Genomic DNA, 20,218 nt, shown 5'->3' on the forward strand with positions numbered 1-20,218 from the left:
GTACACAAACAAGACAATAAATTGTAATTAATGTACTTGTCAATAAGTTTGAAAAAGATATATACAACACAGACGACAAGTAACAAGTAAATTCTTTAAAAATCAAATGTTATATGTACACATTTACACATGCAAGACAATAAAATTGTAAATAATGTACCTGTCATTGAAGTTGAAAAATTGAAAATAAAAAAATATACATGACCCACCAGTTTTGTGTTTTTTTAACAGTGTACAAATATTGACTTTAGATTGACTTAGTGTTCAGAATCAGTGCGATGTATTGATTTTTTTTGTATTGCAATACCAAACATACATCTCAATTCATATTTTTTAAACTCCTGATGGTTTTAGCCAGACAAATTACTTCTCACAATGTAACATGTCAGTGGTGTATTGACAAATTCTGACTATGATGTTCAGAATCAATGTGTTATGGTGTAGGACATAATTCACATTTTCCAATTGTAAACTTCAGCCATCTGACAATGTAAATATGTCTGTGGTGTATATTATATTGAATGGCAAAACTGACTCTGATGTTCAGAATCAATGTAATATAGAATAGGACATAATTAACATTTTGTGAGAAAAAAAAGATTGACAAAATTTAATAATACTGAATATCTATATATATAATTCTCTTCTTCAAGCCGTTAGAAAACAAGCTGCAAACGCGCCTTACAATCCCCTCTCTTCCTCTCTGTCGCTATCACTACCACCCCCACCCCAACCCCACATGATCTGGTGAGCTGTAGTCACGTTAATGTTTACAAATCGTAGACGGGTTTAGTGACGGCTATCAGGGGCAAATAATTTAGTTTGAAATGATTTTAAACTTACAGGAGGTTACTAAGAGGAGGCTGCTTTCACGGGGGGGGGGGGGGTGTAGGGTAGGGGTTGGGGGAAAGGGAGGGGTGTTAGTGTTTTAAAGCAAATATTTTCAATGGCAGCATTGGTACTGTCGAATTCACAAATTATGAATTACTGAAAAGTAGAAAATAAAACAACTAAATAGCTGCGTATGATACGCCACGGGGCGGCTCGTTATCTATAAAAGACATCATAATTACACTCACCAACCACTAATGTCTCAAAACCACCACCAAAAATCTCACAAAGTCCCACCCCACGACAAAAAACACAATTTCCCAAAAGAATGACAAAATAACGTACTATGTGACATTTTTTAAGCCCCCACCCGCCCCACCCCCTTCCTGAAGACGGCCCGTGCCATGATCATATTTTGTCAGAAACAATTAGCAAATTATTAATAAAGGTATGAATTACTCAAGTAATAATAATATAAGAACTGTTTGAAGTGGTATTTAATAAACTAACTAAGAATTATGATGACTATTATGAGTTCTTGGCATCTAACTAAGGCATCTGCCCTGCATTCCTAACTAGAACAGCACTTAAAGGTCAAGGACACACTCAGTCACACACCATAAACAAAACAAAACTGTCGATATATTAACAATCCAGTTTTAAAATAAGTAAATAAAACATATCTGTCTCTTAATGGCTAAGTTATCAAAACTTTATTTCAAATTGTAAGCGCGAATAAAGTTTTTTTCATTCAAGTTAAGTGTTTTTCACTCTAACAGTCCGTCAATGCCAACCCCACCCCTTCACCTCTTCCGGAATCGGCAATTAGATTATTATAAAATGGCGTCTTAAAAAAAAAAGAGGGTTGGCCACTTACAGAAGCAAATGTATTGTTTTCAGCCTAATTTCATTAAACAAATCTAGTTTTATTTGATAGTAAAGATGTTATAAAAATTGGGTCTAATAAAAAAGTTATTGGGTAACGCACCTGCTTTAAATAATTCGACTTGAAACACAAGCTAAATAAGCGTGACTTTCTCTCGACGGCCTCGTGAAAGACAAAGGAAGAAATTAGGTCAAGCTGCCATTATTAAAATGTTAATTATTCGCCCTGTAAATACATGGGAAGTTTCGAGTACAAATCTTTCCGATTACGATACAATCCTTATTTTTAACTATTATGTACTTCATGAGAAAGAAAAGATTCGATATTTTATATGTCCGCCCAAAACACGGGTGCTTCAAAACCGCGAGAACGAGACTTCCCGAATCGAAAAACCTAACGTAACAGTCTTTCTTACTATGCCAAAACATTAGCCTACAAAGAATAATTTTCTGGACTGTACCTTGATACTTTGATGTTAAACCCAAGCTGAACACAGCTCAGTAGAAAGAGAAGTTGTTTAGATTTGGATAGCCTAGATCTAGGTCTATGCAATTTATTGAATAAAATAGTTCATATCAGAGGTCATGGCAGCCAACATTTTCTAGCAGCTTTTCCTATTATTGTTTTGTTTTTCTGTAGGTCTAGCCTATATTTTTTTTTTACTTAAAATATTCTATATTGTCTATGTTGAATGTATTCCCTATGAGAAGTCTTGAAACCAAACATGAAATCAATGTACTTATTGATTATTAATATCATTTGTCATTTTAAATTTGCATTCCCATGCCCAGCTGAATAAATGTCCATCAAACAGGAGTACTGTTTACAATCAGTGTCAGTCACAAAATTAAGTATTTAACCTTTCACCACAGTAGCAGACCTGACTTATCTTAACTAATCCTGTGAAGTTGCACCTCTCCAACTGACTTGTTTTGGTCAGCTCTCGTTAGTTGGGCCATAGTAAGCCCTGCAACCCTTGCTTTGCTTTTAGCAGTCCTTCTACAGGACTTGTCAGGCTCTCCCACTTTTCTTTTCCTTGGTTGGTTCCAATGCTTGCATTGTGAAGTTTTCACTTTATTTTCTCTGGGCATACCCTAATCATTCACAATCAAAGCACCAGGCAGAGTGTTTTTTGAAAAAGAAACGGTCAAGCCTACCTGCTTCTTTAAGTTTGAACAGTTACAGAATTTAAAAATATTGTCCAAATCAATCTCATGGCTTTGTCTTGCAGATCTTACTAACTTAGTCATGCTGGCTGAGAGGTCACTTTACTTAGATTTAAAAGTTGATAGACTGTTTTTAAATCTAGTTCCCCGTTTTTACAACCTGTATCAGACTTAGTGATTACACATCACACAACTAGTTCTGACACTCTGACATCACGACTCATGTCAATATCAATTTTTCTTACCAAAAATATTCAAATTTTTAATCTTATGAGATTTGCGTATTTAGCAAAATAATTTCTGGCCTGGAGGGAAAGGGAATTGAGGGTATCTACTTTTTGTAAATAAATTTTGAAAAAGGAAAAAAGTGATCTTTTATTACGATACAAAGCCTATACACATACTATACGATAAGGTCAACAGGACTGCAAAAAAAAAAACCTTCCCGTGATAAGTCATTAACCTGGGTTATATCAATTCCACCATAATGTAGCTTTGCTGGTGTCAGCTAGTGAATAAGTATAAAGTGATGTCTCGTATAGGCACTCTAACAATTACAAAATTCATACTAAAAAGTAACAGCTGCTAAAACAAAATGAGTATCAATGTGTTGGGGGATAACAGCGGAGTTAACATTTAAAGCTGTGTGAATTTCTTTTTCCTAATTTAACACACTTGGCATAACCTTATCATTTTTCTGTAATATATGTAGCATTAAATACCTACTTATTTGGGGAAGACTAAAAGTAAGACACATTAATTAAAATGCAAGGTTTCATTGAAGTGTGTTCCGATATGGAACGTGCTGTTGTCAAGTTTATTCCGTTACAAACAACTATGTATAACTTGAAGCTGTAAATATACTCAACAAAATCATGCTAAAATTAGTGCTGAAAATAAAAGGGTGTTTGGGTTAGCTAATTTGTCCAATTTTACCTTCCGATTAAATGTGTAATTGAATTTTTTGTAATTTCCAGACCCCTATAACAGTGAAAGAATATGGAGCAATCACAGACATTGACTTTTGTCCTACAAAACCTCATAACTTTGCTGTTACTAATTCAATGAGAGTAAGTACCTAATTAGTTATAGACTATATGCCTCATGATTTAATTGAGTGTTCTTTTTGCTGTTAGAAACACCAGGGCTTGCATGGGCATTGAGAAACTATTTACTTTCTAAACTGCTTTTAAAAGAATTTAAAATAGATTTTAATAAATAAGATGTAAAATAATAAAAGCATTTTTTTTTAATGTCAGTACCATGTTATTAAAAAACTTATTTTTCCTTTCTGTTCTTTGCTCTTGTGACATTTTTATACAGCGTCACTTTGATCTCTGTAGACTTGCTTTTAGTAATGACCCTAATCTGTTTGTACATGAAAACAAGTTCTAATAGTTTATCTTTCTTATAAAAGTATTTTTAAAAAAGAGAGGCCAATAGTCATAGAGAGATTTGGGTTAAAGGATGTATTTAGTAGCACTAACACTGATAACACACAGATCCTTGAACCTATAATATTAGTCTGCTTAACGATGACCCTAACAATGATGAATACACACTGACAAAAAGTAAAGTTCCGTTTTGAACCTGACATTCCATGGGGAAAGTAAAGTAGAGTTCACCTAGGAATAGTACTATTCCCAGCCGCCATTACTTTCCCTAATATGAGTTAGGTACCCCTCAGAGCTGGGTGGACTCAAGGCTTTCTACTGATTTGAACCCCGATTTGATTTTGAGACTTAATGGTTAGCAGTCCAGTGCTTTACCACTTGGCCACATCATTCCATGGACAAAAAAAACTCAATCCATAAATTACAAACCTACCATGGTTGTTACAAGAAGTAGCCTGTGTTAATTTGCTGCTATAGTTTGTTATGGTTTACAAATAAATATCCCAGTAAAGTAGGTGGTAGAAAAAAAAGTTTTCTTTGCATATGAAAATGCACAATTGTAGGTCTTGCAATGTTAAGAATATTAAATACAAAGCTTTATTTTAGTCCAGTATTGGCCAAGCTTTTAAAACTTAATTCATCTGTTGGTTTGAAATTCTTTAGATAATAAGTGAAGCAATCATTCAGTAGCTGTCACTCTGTTGAGAACGCTTTTATTATAGAGAAAACACAAGCAAAGTTAAACATTCACAGTAATACGGAAAACGAAAAGTGACGTCACATGGAACATATAATAGGAAATAGTCTAAAGCCAGGAAAGTACATACAATAATATGATGTCATTGATTCTCTAGTAAACAGTGAATTAAAAAGCCAATGGCGAAAAAATACACAATGGTAATGATGTCATCGATACTCTATAATGAATACTCTGGCATTACCTCCCCCCCCCCAAGAAATCAATCTGCACGCTCTGCTCAAAATGTATCCCCCCCCTCCCCCAAGAAAAAGTCTGAAAGAAACACTATCACCATGATTGAGGTTTAGCAGCCATAGTAGGAAACGGTTCTATATTATAGAATTAGGGTCTACCTTTACTCTGTATCATCTACAAATGTGACCAGTGTTTCTCTACTTTTTCCTCCCCGGATGGGGTACTTGAAATTTTTGGGAGCTGGGGGTGGACAAAAATTTTCTCCTGTTCTAAACCTTGCATCTAATCTCAAACACGACAAAAGTCACATTTAGAGTTTCTTTCAGGTGACTCTACGGGGGGGGGGGGGGGGGGGGGAGACAGCCAGACCTCCCCCACCTCGAAGCATGTCTACAGTCCCCTTAAAGAAATTGAATTTTTATAGAAGACATTTTTTACCAGTGTACCAGTGTTTCAAAAGCCTGACAGTTTTAGTTTTGTTTGACTTTACTAAACATTTGATGTATTTGGTTGTTTTCATTTTGTCAATGAAAATGTACTTTAACATGGCATAACTATTAACTAGGCCATGTGGTTTGAAAAAGTATAATTTTATTTAAAAATGCTATCTGCAAAGTTTTGAATACACATTACTAGAAAGTGTGGTTTTCAGAGGATCAGTCCTGGAGTTTATGGCCAGTGATGAAGGTTAACAAATAATATAGTGAACCTGATTAATATTCCCAATGAATGGCTATATTAACATCAGAAACAGGATATTCTCATCCTCCCCTCCCTCTCCATCACAACCCCGTCCAAAAAGCAGGAGTAGAGCTTCCCCTATTTAACTTAACATATTAAAGTTATTTTAGAGCAAGGAATAGGGTTCAGCTTAAGACATTTTTTTTTAGTGAGAATAACCTAATCAGTTAATAACTCTATCAGTTGATTATTTTTGTATGTTGTCACTTTTATATCAGGTACCTAATGCCAGGTATTTCACTTAGCCAGTAACATGTATTATAGCATTCTTGAGAGGGAGAGAAATCGACGGGGTTATTGATCTCTAGGTAATAATAGTAAGGTTCCAGACCAATTAGCTTGGAAACCTATTGTAGACTCACGTACACCACCATTGTCTAACAGCCTCCCAATAGCCGCATGATGTTAGTGTAGACTCATATACACCACCATCCTCCCATATACACCACCACACTACCATGTACACCACCATCCTCCCATATACACCACTAGGGTCTCATATACACCACCACACTACCATGTACACCACTAGCCTCCCATATACACCACCACACAACCACCATGTGCACTATTAGCCTCCCATGTACGCCACTAGACTCATATACACCACTAGCTTCCATAAACACCATAACCTCACATAAACACCACTACCTACCATATACCCTATCATGTACACTACCATCCTTTTGGTCACATCATCTAAGTTGTAGGCTGATGTACAACATCCACCATCCTAACGATTCAATTGCTATGTATAATTAATGTGGAAAACAAACAGCCAATCAATGTGTTCAATCTTGTGGAATGATTATAAATGAACCCATAAATTTTTTTAGTTGGGCTTGTTCTTTCTTTAATATTTATCGATCTCTTTATTGAAAAATATTGTTTTCATTTTGCGTGTTAAAACTCGCAGTTCAGTTATGTATAGACCTAGATGCCCGTCTCATCGAGAGTGCTGTTAAAACGAACTCTAATTTTAAAATATAAATAACTTAAGTAAAATTCTGAGCATCAAATTTTTTCAAGCATGGAATGGTCTTCATCTGCTTGATAGCCAAACCGGTTGGTCTTTAGGGCATCCCTCTGTATTTGGTGCCAGGCTTTGTTAAAGGCAGTGTAACTGTAATAAGCGTGACTCTACCTACCCATAAAAGTTGGTTACAGACAGGTCGAATAAACCTACTCAGTTGATGACCATCACAAAAATTGTACGGGCTGGATGAGTACCTAACTTATATCGAGCACAGTTTATCGTATTGTGTCCAAGAAACAGACGAACTCTATCGGCCCTTCTGTCCTTAAAGATACTTAATCAGTCCTCAGACAGACGAACTTTTAAATGGTACATAAATACTGCGTATTTCCGGAAACCTAGCAATGCTTTTTTCACCTACTTAAGTTATGTATAATAAATTAAACTGAATAAGAGTAGCTCTAGACTTGTTCTTTGGTGCCCCACCTAATATCGCAGTCTGTACACCGCTATACACAATGTATTCGTTTAGAGGTTGTACATCTTAAACAAAGGAGTACTTCAACTGGTTTCTTTGAGACGTTGTTACATATTGCAATTTGATATTTACTGTACTTACTGGTACACTTAGATTCCTGTAAAGAATACATTGAAAGAATGAACACAACAAATAGTTACAATATCTAAGTTTATTGAACTTGGCCGGGCCATGCATAATATAACAGTTAACAATATTTCTAACGCCGCTAACAGCCAATAAGCTTTGCTGAATAGTAAAAAATTATGCAGCGAGTGCCCGGTGCTGCCTTGGATGGCTGCTCTGGATTATATCCAGAATAGTGGATGAGATCTCCACGTCTTATCTGCTAGCAGTGGCCTTAAAATCCTACCCATTTTGTAGAGCCGTGTTAAGGGCTGGCATTTCATTTAGATGTGTGATTGAGATAAAGGCTGTATTGAAACTTATACCAGAGGAACCTACCGCGCCACCGTGAAGCCACGTCTTAAATATACAAGGCCCGGCAATGGAGAGTTAATGTAGGTGTGATCGGGACGGGGAGAGGAGCCAATGAATAAATAAGCAGATAAGTTTGCCAGATAGGAGGAACATAGAGTTTTTTTTTAATGATTGCTATGAGATAAGAGCATGTATTGTTTCATTTTCTCGCATGCTTGAGGTTGCACAGCCTGCGGAGTACCGTCTCCAAAAAATGTGTTTTTTTTGTTTTGTTTTTGTGCAGGTTGCCTGTATAAAATTTTTACTGTTTGCACGCACGAATTTGCCACATGCGTAATAGTAATGGTAGGAAATAAAAATGTATCCGCGAAGAAATGTTTTTATTTTTATTGAACACTTTCTCCGGTATTATTTGTACAATGAATATTTAATTATTTCCTTCTGCACTGTGTAAATTGATTAAATATTCGAAAATTGATTAAAGTTATAAAAAAGTGATGTCTGGAAATTGTGGATGCACACAAACACGACTAGACTCGGTAAACCTATACCTATAGTTGGTATCGGCGCTGTTTTGACAACTGTGTCGGGTAATCGATCTCCCCCTTTCCCCCTCCCTTATTGCTTATTAAAATATTAGTAAGAGAAAAGCAGCGGTTCCTGAGTGCTTTAAACAACGTATTGTGTTGATTTAATTTTATATGAGATGGTTGGAGGAGTTTGTTGAACCACGTACGTAAGTGTTGTTGAATTTCGTTGGTCGGTACACGGAGAAGAGAACTTGATCGACCAAATTTCTCGTGTAAGCGTGTTACGTTCAACATGCTATCACTCTCCCAGCCTCAGTTGTCTAATCTTGTTGTGATAAAATACAAGCCTTGCTTTCACTGTAGCCTGGGTTATTGTGCTGCGCTATTGTTGTTGGGGACTGTGGGTTTGATGTTCTCTTTGTTGATTTTACAACACTAGATCTACATGTGAAATACAAAAGACATGGAAATAAAACACTAGCGTTGTTATTAATATAGCCGCTATTCGCTATATAAACTATGCTATATAGAGCCGAAACAGCTGAATAAAATCTACAGTTAATTAAAGCAAATAACGAAATTTGAATATGACGATTTAGATACGACAATTAACTTTCTTACTACATTGTTGTCACGTAGAAAGGGATAAGAATCTGTTACTTTCAGTTTGATGTCATGTTAAAAATGTATTTAAGTTCCACTAAAGACGAAGTGAAATCTTCCGTGTAAGACCGGTGTGGTTGAATTAGTAACCAGTTACCGGGTGACTAGGATACGATGTTATGCCTCGTTAACTGTTTTAATAGTGCTGTGGGTTATTACTGGCTAGTATTCTTCTACATTTAACCTGCAATTTTTAAAGTAGTGTGGTTAATGTTGATACAATGCATTTTGTATTAGAATCGTATTTACAGGAATTACACTGAGTTGCACTTAATATAAAAAAAATATTGCTGTCTTAATGTGATGAATTGGGAAATGAGATATGAGTTTTTAAGGTTATAAAAAAAGTGCTGTATTGTTTTCTCTATTACCACAGGTGCAGATCTACAATGGCGGCAGCAGTCAGCTGGAGGGAACAGTGAGTAGGTTTAAAGATGTGGCCTACAGTGGAACCTACAGGGGAGATGGGAAGCTGCTGGTGGCTGGCACTGAGGACAAATACATTAAACTCTTTAACCCTGGGACACGCTCCCTGCTCAGAACATTTAAAGGGCATCATGGGTACGTAATGTCAAATTATCTCACTCATGAGGGCAGATTATCATGTGTTGATAACATTAACATGGGTTTTTATGTCTGTGAACATATATAATTCTTATAGGGAGTCTGCTTATGTTTCTGGTATACACAATAAATATAACTAGTTAACCAAGATAGCAGGATGGAAGTGGGACACTGATATCACAGTTTTCTTGTTGCTGACATTCAGCCACTCAAGGCCAGTATATAGTTCAGCTCATACGTTTCTGTCAGAGCCAACACAGCCCACTTCTTATATTTGTGCCCTTGAAAACAGTGCAGGTCATACATTTGTCCCTAGACCAACACAGCCCACTTCTTACATTTGTGCCTGTGAAAATACAGTGCAGTTCATACATTTGTCCCTAGACCAACACAGCGCACTTCATACTTTTGTGGTAGAACCAACACAGTCCAGTTCACACAATTGTGCCAAGACCAACACAGCCCACTTCACACTTTTGTGCCAGAACCTACCCAGCGGAGTTCATACTTTTGTCCCTAGACCAACACAACCCATTTCATACTTTTGTGCCAGAACCTATACAGCCCACTCCATACTTTTGTGCCTGTGAAAATACAATGCAGTTCATGCATTTGTGCCAAAGTCAACACAGCCCAGTGTATAAACATGTGCCAGTTCAAGCTAGAATTGGGTCATATTTTATAACATGCCTGCTCCAATCAAACCTGTTAGAGAGAGTCTGGTTGATAGCTTGGAACTATTCCAGTTCATTAATAAATTTCCTGGGGCTCCCAGACACTCTGCTACAGTTTGAACACAAGCAAGGGCCAATAATTATAAACAGTTAATAGTTTCTGGGCTGTGTTATCTACCTTTCTTTTTTTAATTATAAATTTGTGGCTTAGATGAACCTACAAACCCATTTTTATCTCCATTCAGCAGACTTTGTACTGCATGTATATTATTTACAATATATTTTTTATATTTAAAAAAAACAATAGTTAGTTGTTCAATCATGATATTACACAATTATTATGTTCTACTACAATAGTTTTATACGGGAGTTGAATGCCACGATGAATAAAACTTGGGTGAAGTTGACATTTTTCTCTACTGTTTAACTTACTGAACAGCCCAGTGAGAGTGACAAAGTTCCTACAAGATCAGTTCCGGATAATCTCAGGATCAGATGACAAATCTGTCAGGGTCTGGGACATCCCCACAGAGAAGGAGATTCATATCTACCAGGAACATCAGGTTAGTTTTACTTGACCAGCTTGTTTCGGCTGTACAGCTTGTGGTTTGCCGCGGGGGGGGGGGGGATAGGTAGTACAATGGTGGAATGGGGGGGGGGAAGCTACAGTGTGATTGGGTGGGTGGGGTAGGGGGTGAGAGCTGATACAGTGGTGGGGTTAGGATTTAGTGGGGGAGAGGGTTACAGAAGTAGAGTTCTAGTAGCTTGGTGGGACGAGGGTTAGGGGTGTTGGTGCAGCCCTGGGGGGGGGGGGGGGGGCTTATACACTTTTGTAGCACTGGTATAGAGGGTGGAGCAGAGGGTTGGTTCAATGGTGGGGTTTGTTTGGGGGGGTTGGTACTACAAAGTAATAGAGGGTTGGTTCAATGGTAGGGTGGAACACAGTGAGTGTTTAAGGGTTGGTACAATGAAGTGATGGTGGGTTGGCAGAGTGTTGAAGCACTGGGTATAGTGTTAGGTGCTTCATGAAATATATTTTTTACTTACATTTAAGTATTGATGAAACTTGAAAATAAAATTTGCAGAAAGTAAAATTGAAGTTCTTTTCCAGTCTTCACATAAATGGCAATTCACATTAACATCTTCTTTTATATCTTTTATAATAAAAACAAGATCAAACATTTATTATAAAAACGTAATGGATTTCATAAAAAATAAATTTTGTTGCGTGTTTGAATTAATGTACGAAACTGGCGTGTTTATATCTTAAAGGTATTTTATTACAAAAATAAGGAAACTTAACCTCAAATTGTAGCTATATTTATCTGATGTAAAGTTTAAATATGCGTTTCTAAATATGATTTGATGCCCCATGTTTTAAAACTATGGAGTGATAAGCAACATCAAAAGTTAACATGTCTTATGTTGTATTCCCTCTATCAAACCTTACCTGTTGGTGACGCATGGATTTTAAACAAGGGGAAAGGGAGAGAACTGAGTGCTTGAAAAGTTATCCCTTGTTTTCCTTGCTCAGTATTAGATTAGCTTGTTCCTACTATTATGATATGAATTATTGCTATCTTGCTACATTCTATAAAACAGAGAATTTTGTACCTGAATATTTAAAAAAAATATGTAAAGTCTTATTGCTAAATTTCTTTCTACCACTCTGAAATCATATTAAAGCTTTGTTTTGGTAGGGGAAATTTTAACACAAGAATCAGCAAATATTTTTAAACTTTTTAGCTTTTTTCGCTATTTTTAATAATTTAGGTGTAGATTTTAAACATCATTTTTAAACATAAAGTATGCTATAAATTAAATTAGAGTATCACTGTACAGCTAATACCCCTCTTTTTTTACTAGTTATAGCTTGCTAATCTAACTAAAATTAAAATGATGTATCAATAACATTGCGTTGATTCTAATAGAGAAATAACGCATATTGTTGGACATATCGAATATGTTTACATTGCTTGCCCTGTAACAAACATCGTTTAAATCAAATGTTTGTGTACATTTCTATAAGAGGTGTTATCTTCTGGTGCTCTCCCCTTTCCGCCCCTTGTTGAGAGGTCAGAAGGATTTGAGTGACCGTAGATAACGCCTGTCTAATTCCGTTAGCCGGTACAAAAGTCACTCACCCTACATCTGTTAACACACGGGCCGCTATCTCGGTCAGTCGGTTCCCCTGTGGTAACTGGATAGCCCGAAACATGGCGGGTACAACAATAAAAACCTGAGAGCTTAAGGCTTTAATTAGTTGCCTACCCCCGGCAGTTTTTTTTTTTTATTTAACCGCGTGAAGAGAATATTTACTGCGTTGACATAATGCCGTAAATTCATCGTTTAGGTATAGGGTGTCCGTTCGGGGGTCTCTTTACTTGACAAGTTGAGTTTAATTTGGACTCCTGGCTAATGGCTTTTCTCCCCCCGAGCCGCCTGAAATTTATTGCCGAAAGTTACTAGAAATGGTTTTTAAGTCCCCCTCACGTCAGAATAGTAAGGAACTCGCTCGTCTTGCTGTTGCTGTATATCACGTGCCGACCGAGGGGTGGAGAGGGCGGGGGTTAGGTTGAGTACATTTTTTCTCTATAACACGTGATTGGTGGTTGATACTGGACGTGGCTGTGTGAGTCACCCTAGCTGTTTAGACATCTGCACCTCGTTCGGAAAATGATTTCTCTCACTCTAACTTTCTAGACTTGACCAGGTGAAAAGTCACGCCAACTTCTACCTGTATTAACTTCCCATCTCATCCCTTGATATCTAACTATATCAATCTATATCATTGCCTTTGTCTGTATCTCAAGATTTAATATATATGTGTATATAGGCATGTACACTAAATATAAAATCAAACAACGTCCGCTACGTTCATAAAGATCGCATTAATTACTTTGTTTGGATTTTAAATAAAAAATGTGCCGTTCTAGTACTAACAAAATATATTTCTAGCTATTTTTTCTGTGTTCATATTTAAGTAATTATCAAGCATTTGATTTTTGTTTTTAAATTTTTTAAAAATAATTACCGCCAGAAAATTAAATTTTGTAGTCTAGCCGACATTTATTGTTTCGCACTGATGAAATAAAATGAGATATAAAATTGCCCAGGTCTGCAAACTGGGTTGTCAGCCATCTGTGTTCTTGTTCCAAACTTGATGGCTAGATAGTCTCCCTTCCTCCTGTGAGGGCGAATGGTAAGGGGAAACAAACGGGGCGGATGGTGCAAACTTTGGAGCCACTTCAACAGTGGAGCTAACTCTACCGGAGAGGATGCGATATTAAATAAAAAAATAACTAGATGCGGATTAAATTAGATTCTTTTAAAGACGATTTCCCGTATATTGGTTAAACGAAAGAATTGTAGCGCAGCGGTTGTAAAGGGCTTACTTGCGTATCTTTAAATGAACAAGACATTATTAGGTTTCTTTTGATTTACTTTTTGGTTCTGCCTGCTCGAGAAGGGTAATGAAATAGGGTTGGTTGCAGCATATGGGGTTAGGGGGGAGGTCCGGGGCTGAGTTGTTAATATAGACAGTTCGAGAATTTTAATGCGTTAAAAAAAGCCAAAATGTAAATAAAAATGGAAGAAAAAAATGAACCCTGTTAAAGAATGTGGGAATTGAGCGTGCGGGCAAATTCAATGAGACAGGAACTGCAGAGCAGGCTTCGTGATGGTGCGTTTAGATTTTTATTTCTTCCCAGTTTATTTTGCTCTTCTCATGTTTAGATATTCGGGGTCAGAGGTTGATCTCTGTAAGACGGGGGTGGAGGGGGTGTTTGAGTCTCCCGTTATTTACACAAAGTGCCAACATTTTTTAAGTTGAGTACGTTTATGACACGCGCTACACAATATAAATAACCAAATGGGAAATAAATCAGGTGTTTAACGAGACCGTCCAACCTTGTGATGGATGAGGTGGGTCTCATACTGACCCACTCTGGGTAGGGGGTGGGTGGGGGTCTAACTTCATTTCAGCAATTTGGGTCTTATAGTGACCATATGGGGGGGGGGGGTCAGTGGCACACATTCTTGTGGAGTTGGATGACCATGATCTTATGGTGACATTTTGGAAAGGGTGTCCGATTTTTTTTTAAAAGTCAATTTTCAAAGTTGATTAATGGAACTTATTTAGTAGAAAGCTACACTCAAATAATAAATGGTGAGAAGTTTTTTGTTTCTTTGCTAATGACACATGACAAAGCACACAGTAATATCATGGGTTTTTTTATGGCTATTTATACACGAACAAAAAAAAGTTGACTTTATCCCTTGCCTACACAAAAATCACATTCATGGATTTGTTTTTTGATCAGTTGAAGTATTACCATTTTTTAAAAAATATTTCTGGTAGCTGATGTACTTTCTTTCTTCATCTTGTTATAAGTAATGCAGTTTAAGTTCTATTATGTAACATCTTACAGATTTAGGTATTGTCATCTTGGTTGTTACCAAGTGCTTACAATTTAAAAGTTCTTTAATTAAAGATTTTTGTTTTAAAGTGTTTGTACAATTTCAGGACTACATCCGCTGTGGTCTCACGTCCAGCTCCACACAAGATATATTTCTCACAGGTAGAGTTTTTACAATGTTCTCACTCTTTACACTCTCCTACTGCCATTCATTTTACCTTAAAATTCCTTTTAATTTTAAAAACAACAAATATAATCTAAACCTGTTCTTTTTGTATTTTGGTTGTCGTAATCTTCAAGACTTAGTTTGAATTATAGAGAATTTTTTCCTTTTAAGACATTTGAAATCTTTTTCAGGCTCTTACGACCACACAGTGAAATTATGGGATGCAAGAACACAAGCCAGTGTTCTTTCAGTCAATCATGGCTCTCCTGTTGAAAGCGTCCTTATGTTTCCTAATGGCGGTATCTTCTTCTCTGCAGGTAAACTACTCGGTTTTTCTCTTACTTTTTAAAATCACTTTTTTATATTCATATTTATACAGCATGTAGGTTTTAGAAGCAATATTTGGGAAGAGGCAGGAATTAAACAAGATTTGGATTTCCTGCCTGGGTATCTCTGAGGCTTATCGCTAATTCTGACAGCATTTTTAATAGAACGCTTGAGTGATTTTTGGCGAAGTAGGTGAAGCAGCAGCTCAATTATATTTGCATGTAATCTCATATTGAGACATGCTATTCCTGTTTCCTTATTCTTGATTGGCTAAATTTTTCATAGCCATAATTGAAAAAATGAAATACATGAAAATCTTTTTAAAAAAACTCTAAATAAAATTACATTATTTTTTTTTAAATCTGTTCTAGCCATTAAAATTAACTTATTAGTGAGCTTACCATTTTATATAAATAACTTCTTATTTATTATGTTTATTTTTTAAAAATTAGTTTATTTTCTTAATTAATATTTTTTTTCTTAATTGGATGTCATGCTCTCAAAAAAGAGATCCCAATTTAAGCTGGTGTTCCTGTTTAATTTGAGAGACAGGTTTCAACAGATTTAATCTCCTAATTACGTTTTAAATATTTTTGTGTCAAAATTCTCGCACAAAAAGGTTGTGCATACATGTGTTTCCAGAGTGCATAGATTACAGAGTTTTAGGCGCAAAGTGTTTTTTTTTTACAGTTTAACCATGGGATAATCAAATGTTTCTCTAAAATTTTACAATTTCTCAATCAAACTTAGCACAAAGTCGCAGAATGTAAAATAAAATAGGTTCTTCTTTAGCTTGGATTTAATCATTCAACTGGTATTAATCTTCTAAACTAGAATGCTCCTATTGATTATGGCTATAAATGTAAGAATGAATTATAATTAATAACAATGTTCTGTTATAAGGTTTCAATGTGCTGTAATAAGGTTGAAATTGTTCATCTTCATTTGTAATTCTATTGAAGGGATTCCCTCCAACACAATTTATTACTTAGCGTCAACTTTTTATGTGCCATATAGGCCATTGTCTCAGATTTCAGCCTGATTTTCTGTTTGGATTTGCTTCAATAGATTTTGCCAAATAAAGAACAAACTACACGGCAGCAATTGTTTGATTCTGGAGTTGTCTCTCCTAGATGGGTTGCTGTCCACAACTAACGAGCCTCATCTGCCCTTGAGTTCAAACTCAAAACTTTTCTTTTTTGCAAACATGAGTTTTACTGACCAAGCCGAACTCTATTTAAGGTTAAAAACAAAATGGCATAAAAAGGTTTTAAAAACTTACTGTAAATAAGGTAAAAAACAATGTGCTGTAATAAGGTCAAAATACACGAAGGTTGCACAAAGTAGTCTCTATAGTAAGAGTTGATTAGATATTTGATTAATGTATGCTTCAGCATAAGACAGCTAGAATGGAATATGTGGATTTCCTCTGCTGTTTTCATTCTGTTTTCAGGTAGTTCACAAAGTTGTCAATTAAACATGGGAATAGGTTGTTTTTTTTCTGCTTCAGGTCAATCATCCTACTTAGTTCTTAGTTAACATCTTAGTGCTGAAATTGTCACATCTGGTACTAGTGCTGCTGTTGTAAACTCTATTCAGTGTCTACTAACACTAAACTAAGGAAGTGTCTATACAATATATATATATATATATCCTAATATATAAATCCCCACGTTCGCACATCTCTCTCTCTCTCTTTCTCTGTCCGCAAAAAAATTTCGCCGGACATCACGTCAGAATCGGCAGCGATATATCGAGAACTTTTTACGGACTTTTGTTGAAAAAAATATGTTAGATGTTTTAAATGTATAACCACAAAATTATTTAAAGAAGAAAAATAAAAAATAAAGGCGTATTCGAATATAGAGAAACAGTATTATTTATGCAACCGGAAAAGTGTATATAAACTTGAGACAAGAACGCATTTAACAATGACGTCGCTTATTGTTTACACTAAAACACTAAAACAAGAGCATGAAACTGATGACGTCATCTTCCGAGTTTAGACTAGATCTAAATCTACGCAAAAACTAGATCTACACTTAGACGCTACGTCGCTAAGATCTATTCTAGATCTAGATTTAGACTCTATCTACCGTAGAATCTATTCCAAAAATAAATTTCTATAATAAACTTTTTCAGGACTTAAATATTTTATAGAAATCTGTGTTTGTTTAGCAATGAAACTGGCTAATTTTGGGTAAAAAAAATAATTTGAAAAAATAGGTATATTCGTGTAAGTTATATTTTTAAACACTTCTTATATTCTCCATATTTTAAAAGGTACCTAATTAGCTGAGATGATAGTGTACTTGATACCAGACAGGTGGTGCTGGATCGAGACACACCAAGTCAAATCTATTTTTTTTAAATATGTGAATCTTCCTATTTTAGACTATAAAGAAAGGAACTACTTTGGAAATCTTTGTTTATCTATGCAATTTGCTAATCTCAATAATATATGAAGCAAAGTTGTTGGGTGCTTGACATCGGGCACTTCCCGGCGCCGCAGGCGCTTCAAATTTGGCAGGATCTTGCCTTGGGGCGACAGAACACGGGGGCCGGTGCCGGTTGGCCTAAAGGTCTACGATGAGGGGGTCAAAACAGACCTCGACTGACCGGCGCCTTATATGAGCTATAAATCGAAAAAAATGTGTCCACATAGGAACCTCTACATAACTCCTGAGGTCGTAGACCGACCCTCGGGCGAATTAATTAAGCATTCAAATTCTCAATGTTTTTGAAAGCCTAAGCGAAGCTGGGCAGCATGCCTAGTATATATATAAATTCCTTGGAGGTAATACCTTACTAGAACTGCCCAGAACCTGTTGGGGTGGGGTGGGTATAAAAATGTTGTGTCATCTCTACACTAGAGCAGTGCAGAATTTGGGGGTGGGGATAAAATGTTGGGTGTCAAATATTCATTACATTTTCAAACCTAATCTCCCTGCTAAACTGGTAATTATTTTCTTAAGAAAACTAAATAAATAAGATATTTACAGCACTCGGCAAAGACAGTCAGAAATTTAGCTGATGAGAATCCTGCAAATCTTTTTTTATATAAAGCCGTATTTTTTTAAGAAGGTAAAAGCAACGCGAGTCGCCCAAATGAAGAAATAAAGTAACCCTCGCATATTTAAGCAGTAATTGAATACCGCGGGCATCCTGAAATTCTGGTGCCAACATATCTCCCTGCGTCAGTCAAAACACAGAAAGTATTCGCGCTACCAGACTTGAGATTAATATGAAAAAAGGGAGGTAAATGAGTTGAGTCGACCCCCACTCCTGCCGGTATTTTTTCTCGCTCCTGTTTCAATACTATTTTAATATCTCACGTTGTCTTGAGCAGTCTCCCAGCCCGCGATTATTCATCATCCCGGCTACATTTTTCTTACTCTCTAAAATAAACACCAGTTACTTTTTTTTTATCTTTGATTTCCAAGCCAGTTTTTTTACATACCGTTTAATATTTAACCCCCCCCCCCTGCTCACGGTGCGTCAGTTTGTTTTAGTTTTACTAGTGCAGTGTTTTTTTTTTCCTCATGATTTTTTCCCCACCCCGTTTTTTTTTTCAAATTGCCAACCCACATGTCGTGGGCTGCCGCTTTAATCTTTCAAATTTCCTCTAATTTGCCGCGGGGGATGAGAAAGTCTAGATCATTGGCTGCAAGATGATTCCATTCACCGGAAACACTCTCGCGGGGATTTATTAGTTTCTACAATTAAAATCTCCAAGTATGTAATCCTGGGGCCACTTAATGTTTAAGTAAGGGTACTTGGACGAATGGCGGTGAGTTGCTTTCTATCAGTGCTAGTCCACTCCGGCCTGAAAGAAAACAAATCTCTGATCTCGTTGCTTCCGTTTGTTTGTCGTAGTTCACTCTTGACTCTTCTCATAAGGACTTTTATATTGAACTAGGCATGCTGCCCAGCTTCGCTTAGGCTTTCGAAAACATTGAGAATTTGCATGCTTAATTAATTCGCCCGAGGGTCGGTCTACGACCTCAAGAGTTATGAAGAGGTTTAATCCGTGGACATTTTTTTTCGATTTATAGCTCATATAAGGTACCGGTCAGTCGAGGTCAGTTTTGACCCCCTCATCGTAGACTTTTCGGCCAACCGGCCCCCGTGTTCTGTCGCCCCAAGGCAAGATCCTGCCAAATTTGAAGCGCCTGCGGCGCCGGGAAGTGCCCTATCGGACACCCGACAATCTAGATCTAGATCTAGATTCCTAAAAGAATTTTTTTTTAAGTTTAGCCCGAGCATAATAAAAAAAAATACATTAACCAAGTTGACTTGGTGTGTCTCGAACCCGCACCACCTGCGTGGTTTAATGTACACTAACATCTTCGCTATTTAGGCAGATGACGTCAATAGTTAATGTATAAGCAATAGTGACGTCACAGTTTTATGCGTTCTTTTTCACATATATTAATGCTTTTCCGGTTGCATAAATAATACTGTTTCTCTACATTCGAATACGCCTTTAATTTTTATTTTTCTTCTTTAAATAAAATTGTGGTTATACATTTAAAACATCTAACATATTATTTTCAACAAAAGTCCGTAAAAAATTCTCGATATATCGCTGCCGATTCTGACGTGATGTCCGGCGAAAATTTTTTGCGGACAGAGAGAGAGAGAGAGAGAGATGTGCCCACATTGGGCTTTTATATATTAGGATGACTACATTAGAAATGTTTGGAACGCTTTGTTTGATTTCAGGTTCTCTACATTTTCAACTTCATTAAATCTGAGCTAGGTTGGGTTATTGAAGTAGTCCCCGAAATAGATATTTTCTTTTATTTTAAGAAAGAACTTCTTAATGAAATTCAATATTTAAGCAGCCAGTTTTGTGCGTTAAAAATGCAGTGCTTTGCTATGATGTGAGTGGGTTATTTAAATATGAGTTAAATGTTACCCCGGCTACCCTCCATCTCCCCCAATCTACCACCTGGTTTTATGCTACCCTCCCACCTCCCCTAATACT

The 20,218-nt window shown here is 36.5% G+C and overlaps 2 protein-coding genes across 2 annotated transcripts in view; one reads left to right on the forward strand and one right to left on the reverse strand.

Annotated features, from left to right (window-relative positions):
• The window catches only part of LOC131958372 (endophilin-A3), a 130,176-nt gene extending 124,786 nt beyond the window's left edge, over nucleotides 1-5,390 (reverse strand). The window contains exon 1 of the mRNA XM_059323375.1: nucleotides 5,378-5,390. The gene's annotated coding sequence lies outside the window, so the exon portion shown is untranslated. The remainder of the gene's footprint in view (nucleotides 1-5,377) is intronic.
• LOC131958371 (U3 small nucleolar RNA-associated protein 15 homolog) overlaps nucleotides 1-20,218 on the forward strand; it is a 52,053-nt gene that overhangs the window by 1,222 nt on the left and 30,613 nt on the right. The window contains exons 2-6 of the mRNA XM_059323373.1: nucleotides 3,861-3,953; nucleotides 9,456-9,640; nucleotides 10,757-10,880; nucleotides 14,843-14,897; nucleotides 15,093-15,218. Coding sequence (XP_059179356.1) covers nucleotides 3,861-3,953; nucleotides 9,456-9,640; nucleotides 10,757-10,880; nucleotides 14,843-14,897; nucleotides 15,093-15,218 — 583 coding nt within the window. The remainder of the gene's footprint in view (nucleotides 1-3,860; nucleotides 3,954-9,455; nucleotides 9,641-10,756; nucleotides 10,881-14,842; nucleotides 14,898-15,092; nucleotides 15,219-20,218) is intronic.

The sequence above is a fragment of the Physella acuta genome, unplaced genomic scaffold (assembly GCF_028476545.2).
Source record: "Physella acuta isolate Inbredline_101_S28 unplaced genomic scaffold, ASM2847654v3 ptg001322l, whole genome shotgun sequence".
In the NCBI taxonomy this organism is placed as follows: domain Eukaryota; kingdom Metazoa; phylum Mollusca; class Gastropoda; family Physidae; genus Physella; species Physella acuta.